General features: G+C 43.7%; 3 protein-coding genes across 3 annotated transcripts; all 3 read right to left on the bottom strand.

Moving 5' to 3' along the window:
- Positions 1–279: 279 nt before the first annotated feature.
- Positions 280–1,735, bottom strand: LOC108571383. The gene is made up of 3 exons (XM_017933400.1): positions 1,678–1,735; positions 500–644; positions 280–439 (listed from the first exon to the last, which is right to left on the bottom strand). The coding sequence occupies exons 1-3, from the start codon at positions 1,733–1,735 to the stop codon at positions 280–282; spliced, it is 363 nt and encodes a 120-aa protein (XP_017788889.1).
- A 648-nt stretch (positions 1,736–2,383) lies between these two features.
- On the bottom strand, positions 2,384–3,166 carry LOC108571382. Its single transcript, XM_017933399.1, has 4 exons — positions 3,014–3,166; positions 2,748–2,930; positions 2,528–2,668; positions 2,384–2,461 (listed from the first exon to the last, which is right to left on the bottom strand). Exons 1-4 carry the CDS (start codon positions 3,164–3,166, stop codon positions 2,384–2,386), a joined length of 555 nt encoding a protein of 184 aa, XP_017788888.1.
- Positions 3,167–4,116: 950 nt separating this feature from the next.
- LOC108571364 lies at positions 4,117–6,016 on the bottom strand. The gene is made up of 5 exons (XM_017933381.1): positions 5,986–6,016; positions 4,956–5,098; positions 4,570–4,752; positions 4,380–4,496; positions 4,117–4,313 (listed from the first exon to the last, which is right to left on the bottom strand). Exons 2-5 carry the CDS (start codon positions 5,073–5,075, stop codon positions 4,239–4,241), a joined length of 495 nt encoding a protein of 164 aa, XP_017788870.1. The 5' UTR covers positions 5,076–5,098; positions 5,986–6,016; the 3' UTR covers positions 4,117–4,238.
- Positions 6,017–6,598: the final 582 nt, after the last annotated feature.

The following is a 6,598-nucleotide window of genomic DNA, read 5'->3' as shown; positions in this document are numbered from 1 at the left end:
GTTTGCAGAATTTGGTCGCATCAGTCACTCCAAGCACGATAGTCCATTATTGGGTCGAGGCTATCGTCGCGAGCACTGGTTCTCCCCCGTGTATCGTTTGAAGTCTAGTGGCCAGCCAGTGTTATCGCGACTAAATCATGCTCGCACAATTTACTTTGCCAGTTTTTTCGAGTTATCTGAATTGACCACTTAACGAACCACTTGCGACTTAACGAACAGGTTTGAAGGAAATCATCAGCTCTCGTTCGCGTTGGAGATGAACGTGTGCGAACAGGGATGTCAAACTATGGCGTCTCTTGTCCGAAAATCAGCGTCGCTGGCACCGGTCGGACACATGTTCGATGCCAAGGATTTCGCATCCTCTTTCTCGTTCCTCCTTCTCGCGTGAGACAGCGGTGGCATTTTCAATTTTAGCTTCTTCTTCGAAACGTTCTTCTTTCTGAAACCAACCAATCCGTAGATCGTCGCTTTATCTACCACCGGACATATTTCTACGTACTGGTGCTTGCAATCGATAAAGATCCCCATCAAAAATAGTACCACTATGGCTACAATGATACCTATCACGACCACCACCAGTGTCACTATCGCGTCTTCTTCTTCGGAAGTAAAGGGCTCCTCTGTCGTAGACCACGACACTTCGCCTGAAACGTAACGAACGTCGTTAGACCTTACCCATTCTACGTATATTCCTTTCACCGATTACGATATTGCGAAATTCTCGATATTTTACGATACACTCGTTTGAAACAGCAACGGTGGCATTGTTAAATTCCACGCGACTGCTGTGCTTTTTGGCATAGATTGACGTCACTTAGAACTTATGGATAACGTCCTTTCGGGCACGCACACGACGTCGAGCAACGCGGTAGGGGAGAAAGAGACTGTTTATACCAAGACTCAGCTGTAAAAGTGTCGATCGAAAGCTCGTTTGCGCATCCGTAAATTACCATTTAGCGAAAATTCCTTGCCGCTGATACGGATATCGCGTAAGAACGTGCACGCTTATTCTCAACGTTCCAACTTTTTAACGCGTTCACTGCTGCCGAAGAGCAAAATCGCGTGTACCAGCTGGTGAAACCGGCGCGATACGTACGCAAATGGAAATTTTTCTTCTCTCTACGCCCCGTGATTAACGCGAGAGGCGTACACTACCAATAGGTCGATATCAATTGTACAGATAACTGTTGAAAATGACGCGTCGTTAAGAGAATATAACGGTTTAAATATTTTCGGAGCACTTTCGCATGACTTTCGCGACAGGTTAGTGGAATCTAAGATTTTAACAGCACCTGTACGTACCAGCTTCCCGTCATTCCACCGACGCCGCGATCTTTAATATTCGCCGCGTTATATCCGTTTGTTTGTCACGAGCAAATATTTGCCCCGATCCGCTCTTTTTACGCCGCGTTACGCCAGCGTGAGGAAATTTCGAAAAGGCTCGATTTAAGTGCATCGAAGTGAAATCGTCTAGAAACACTTGTACTGGTAGTCGGAGAAAGTATCCGACGCGGCGCGTACGTATATGTACGTAAGTACGTGTTCCATAGGTAGCCACGAAACATCGTTGCATTTAGGGTAATCCTGTAACGTTCGTTCCAAGTACTTGTAGACAGGCGAAAGGGAATGAAAAGGTAGCGAGGTTCGCCACCCCGGCACCTGTCGAATTACACGTACCTTTCGTGAAGGACGCGAGCCGTAAGCTGTCGTTGACGCTCCTCGCGTGTAGCCCCATATCGGAAGGTATTCACGTTGTTCGCGAAGAGCGTGGAAAGTAGCGGTCCGCGAATCGACCGGTTCGAATTCTCCAAGTAAACTGTCGGCCACATGCCACGAGTCATGTGATATGCTCGGTGAGGCCTCTACGAGAGCAACGGAAACACCGTGGGAGGAATGAAGACAGAGGAGAGAGGCTGAAGAAGAAGAAAGAGGGACTAGCTACGCTTCACGGATCGCGGTGGGGCAGAGAGGAAAGAGAAACCTCACGGTCTTCGTCGCTCTCCGGCTCGGAGAGTATAACTTCCATTCACTGTCCGGGATCCACGTATAACTTGGCACTTACGTATTGAAACGACCTGCACGGTTTTGTACAGTCCTGTTCAAAAGTCCCTCGAACGACTGAAATACGTGAAATGTCGATGAATCGTGCAAAAGAAACTCACAGGTGCACACTTCTCTCAATTTTTATTTGCTTTCCAATTGGATACAACATTTTTCTACATTTCACTGTTCACGTTGATTTCGATAGAAAAGATTACCCGATGAGACGAGATAGAATTAGTCGGAAAGAGAGTTATTTTCAATTTTCATAAATTACGTTACCTATCCTGTATATCGAAGATTGTTCGCGGTGTTTTTACAAGTTTCTCGCTCCTCCTCCGATTCATCTTCCGGTCCTATATTGCGTGTAAGAGAAATATGCGTCTGCCCCGTGCAATACTCCGACAAAGCCACTCATAATCTGTAGAAATGCAAGGACATACTGAAAATTCGGACTAATTAGACGGAGTATAATTATTGGACGTACGTAAGCAGCAGTCATCGCTGGGTAAACGTCGAATCCTGGTCGAATGTAATATTCTGGCAGGAGAAACACCTTGGTGGAGAATGCCAAATACGAGGCTGAGCTCAAGTAGAGAAAGGAAGCTAAAGCATTGAACATCATTTCCTGTAGAAACATACGGGAGTATCTATAACGTGTATACGCGTTCAATCGTAAAAGGAATAGTGCAGAACGTTGAACGTACGAAGAGCGACGATCTAATTAATCTGTAGGATTTTTCCGATACGGCGTAACAGGCAAGTAAGACAGCTGATGTGAAAAAACAAGCCGAACACGTAGTCAAAGACCCTTCGAAAGCTGAACCAATCTGCGTGCCGTATTTTAAACCGTAATTAATTAGCAAACTCTGTATCAGACCACTGATAATCTACAAAGAGGTACACAGTAGAATTGGTTCACGTCTAAATTTACATTTCCGTTTCGCAGATCCGTTCCATTTCTCGAACTTACCGTTTCGCATAGTTTCAAGACACCGGGCATAGTTTTTAAGAATTCCAGGTGTATACAGGTGCAACATCTGCAGAAGCAACATTGGACACCTCCGGCGGAATGCGTGCCGGCCGAAGACATCCTGATTATCGGGCCTGTTCCGTTTTTAATCATAGCGATCACGCGTGAAAGAGATATCGGTTTGGCGAAGAGCGTACGATTCTGACTTGGACGCTTGATCCGATCGGTCTAATTGGTTAAACGACCGATTAATTCGTACGGTTGCGAGGCAGAGGATGGATGATCCGTGACACGGCCGAAACAGAGATTTAACGTCGCGTCGTTTAAGCTGAGAGACTGAACCGCGTTCTCGAGCACTTTCCTACAAACTGAGGGTGCTTTCTCCGTTGATGCGGAGCATTTAAATGTCGTTGCACCCCCTGCTGCGTCCCATCGACACGAGGGATACCGATGTCTATTTCTGGCACGTGCCACGCCGGAAGATATATGTATGTAGTCGACCGGCTGGCCGGCGCGACGCAGGAAATTGAAAGAAAAAAGGGAGCAGAAGAAGAAAGGAACGCGACGTCGGATTATTCGACGATCCATCGTACATACGTGGTCGCATACATAATGTTATTGCTTGCGTTATGCATCGCACCGCAATATCCTGTTCTCTGTCTTTGTGCAGCTTTATCAAAACTCCTCCCGCATACGTATGTAGCTACGTGCAGATCCACGTCCTGCCAATGGCCGTGCGAAAGTTTCATTTTCGTCCATGTGTACGCTCGAATTTTCTGACTCATAATTACGTGAGTGATGCGCCACGTCGCGTCGGTCCGCGTCGGCAGCGTAAAGAGAGAGAACGAACGTGGCTTGCTTTCTCTCTGGTAAATGGATATTTGTTGGAATTGTTACGTTGTAGTTTTATCTTCCTCTGTGTTTCTTTATTTCCTTACTATCTTCCAAGATATATGTATAAATATGAAGTATAAGTACAATAAATACGTGACTGTAGGAATCGTATAAAATATAAAATGCGACTGTTACGACATCGTTATGTATATAATACATACAATCAAAGAGTTACAAAGTTTCACGTGAAATGTAAATATGTACGCGATATACAAAACACGACAAACATCTTCGTATATCAAATTGAAAGGTTTTGTATAAAAAGTCGCGTAGTCCGATTGTAACACTCGTACACAAAATGTCAACCTTAACCTGAGTTAAAAGTACATATTTAAATTCCTCTGTAAGTACGAAGAGCGACGATCGTGCTGATAAGATACAGAGCTGCGTTCACCAAACCACAGATCTGGAAAAAACGTAACACGTGAACAATGGGAAATACTTGAGAAAGAGAAACGTACGGTGTACTTACCGCTCCAGCCATTAGCGTATCGTAATGTGCATAACCTTTCATATTAGATACGTGTATTATAAATGTTAACGATGCGGCCAGATACAATCCAAATGCTATAGAATGGTAGAGAAGTTCCTGAAACGGTGGATAATTTGAACGTCGGATTTTTCACGAGCAATTCGTTTCCTACAAATCTGCGCAAACTTACGTAGATGGTTTTTGCGATAATGGTAGACGTTGAAGGAGAAGTCAAGCAACTTAGTAGCAAAATGAAGGTTCCGATTAAAAATGACGTCGTCATTAATAAGAAAAATAACTCTGCGGCATTCGAATACTGCCGATAAGGCCCAAAGTAATTTGCTATTATTGCCACGCAAACTACTCCCAGTGCCTGAAATAGAAACGTACGAGAACATCGATAAAACGAAAGGGTGGACGATAGCAAAGTTCTTATCGGATATTTTTAAAAGGAAGCGGAACTTTGTACCGATAATGAATCATGGAACGTTACTAAGCGTTCGTGTTAGATTACTTACAATTAGTCTTAGGAAAGATCTTTCTCTTATTGCTCGAAAGAATTAACAAGAGGCTTACCAATTGGAACAACTTTAGGAGACCGCCCAACGTTTTTAAGTAACCAGTGTTGATGATAACTGCTGTGGAACTATTGGTAACCGTATGAGTCCTGATAGTTACCGATTGCGACATTGTCATTTCCTTCGTTACCGATTCTGAAACTGTCAAGCAGCACGTTACAGTGCGAACGATTCCTTAAAAAACAGCCTCCAGTGAGTGTGGGTTGCGAAGAAGAAAGAGGGCCAAGGCTAAAATTTCGAGGTGTGGCCTACATTTCACCTTTCCCAAATCCAAGAATAGCGGCGACGAATCTCGTGTTTCGTTTACTCCAGAATTAACTTCATTTTTTGAATATCTAACAAAATAGAACGTGTCGGATTTGAACACGCGATCGTGGCAGTTTTGTTTTCGTATCTTTCATCCTGCCGCACCCTTCGCCAATCCCTCGGGGATCGATAGTGCGTAAATACACAGTACTACAGCTCCCCTCGGAATCACTTTTCCCCATTTTCTCAACGTCAGATACAGGGAACGAAACGCAACAATGTTAGACCCCAACTTTCTCTAACGTACCGACGATACATATATCGGCACGTATATACGTATCACGACATGCCTGAATTAGCGCGGCTACGAATAAACACGTGCGAAGTGCCGTCACCGGTTATTTTTAAATGAAAGCACGTCTATAGCAAAAGAAACCGATAAGAACACTGGATTCGAATTATACGAAACTGATTACGGTGATTACCACGATTTGGATGATTTTACGATATGTAGAATTGGTCGATATTCGTAAAAGCCGATAATGTCGAGAGATACACTCGTAATTTCGTGCATATTGGGCGTATCTAAAAGAATCTACGTTACAAGTAATATCCGAGTTGAAAATAAAGTTGTATCGATGTGATTTCACCTTATCGTGATTATCTCGAAAGCATCGTCCAAAAATGCGAATTATTTGATTTATACCACAGCAAATCACGATTCACAATCGTTTTTAACGACCGGCAAAATTAAGGAGGATGTACACAATACTGAAACTGACCTTAACAAGAGAGGTGGTCGCGCGGCAAGCGTCTGGGATTGACTGAAGTAAGTACACGCTTGCTTTTCTACGCGTACCATGAGTGACGTCTTTGGTGACATCATACTTGGCCACACGATCTCGTTGTATGAATGCCTCTGTACGCGCGAGAACACAAATATACCACGGCTTTTAATCGTTTCAACTGTAGGATAACGATTTTTTAAATGCCAACCCGACGATAGGTTCGACAACTTGGTTGTTTCACAGGAACATTTTCTCAATTTTTCAACCGCTTTTTCCACGCGAATCAGCTGTAACTTTACTTTGGATTGAATCTTTTTTCCCGCTGTGTTAGAGTTCTGAAGTTGCTTCTATTAGCAAAACAAAACACTATCGGACTCGATGTGACTAATGACATAACCTAAAAAACAGTAGAGAATGCTATGCCGTTGGATAAACGGCATATTAGACACTGCGTCCCTTTTGCATTTCAACTTACAAAAAAGTGCTTTTGTAGCGAAAGGTCTTTGGGATGGGAAATTCTGCCTCATGCCAACTGCCTGAGAAATTGAACAAGTGTATAGCAAGTGATGGAGATTATTTCCAAGACTGAACTGTACTTTGGTTTTTT

The sequence above is a fragment of the Habropoda laboriosa genome, unplaced genomic scaffold, assembly GCF_001263275.1.
Source record: "Habropoda laboriosa isolate 0110345459 unplaced genomic scaffold, ASM126327v1 scaffold57, whole genome shotgun sequence".
NCBI classification, from domain to species: domain Eukaryota; kingdom Metazoa; phylum Arthropoda; class Insecta; order Hymenoptera; family Apidae; genus Habropoda; species Habropoda laboriosa.
Note: the sequence above shows the minus strand (reverse complement) of the source record. Positions and strands in the feature narration are given on the sequence as shown.

What these genes read in the sequence shown, in the direction of transcription:
- LOC108571383 (XM_017933400.1), bottom strand. Translation starts at nt 1,735, where the DNA reads ATGGGGCTACACGCGAGGAGCGTCAACGACAGCTTACGGCTCGCGTCC. An exon ending in GCTCGCGTCCTTCACGAAAG is followed by an intron (nt 645 to 1,677) that starts GTACGTGTAATT and finishes GTTACGTTTCAG; the next exon opens with GCGAAGTGTCGTGGTCTACG. An exon ending in TTTATCGATTGCAAGCACCA is followed by an intron (nt 440 to 499) that starts GTACGTAGAAAT and finishes GGTTGGTTTCAG; the next exon opens with AAAGAAGAACGTTTCGAAGA.
- LOC108571382 (XM_017933399.1), bottom strand. Translation starts at nt 3,166, where the DNA reads ATGATTAAAAACGGAACAGGCCCGATAATCAGGATGTCTTCGGCCGGC. An exon ending in TCTTGAAACTATGCGAAACG is followed by an intron (nt 2,931 to 3,013) that starts GTAAGTTCGAGA and finishes ACCTCTTTGTAG; the next exon opens with ATTATCAGTGGTCTGATACA. An exon ending in TAATTAGATCGTCGCTCTTC is followed by an intron (nt 2,669 to 2,747) that starts GTACGTTCAACG and finishes ATGTTTCTACAG; the next exon opens with GAAATGATGTTCAATGCTTT.
- LOC108571364 (XM_017933381.1), bottom strand. Translation starts at nt 5,075, where the DNA reads ATGACAATGTCGCAATCGGTAACTATCAGGACTCATACGGTTACCAAT. An exon ending in TCCTAAAGTTGTTCCAATTG is followed by an intron (nt 4,753 to 4,955) that starts GTAAGCCTCTTG and finishes TTTCTATTTCAG; the next exon opens with GCACTGGGAGTAGTTTGCGT. An exon ending in TTATCGCAAAAACCATCTAC is followed by an intron (nt 4,497 to 4,569) that starts GTAAGTTTGCGC and finishes CCACCGTTTCAG; the next exon opens with GAACTTCTCTACCATTCTAT.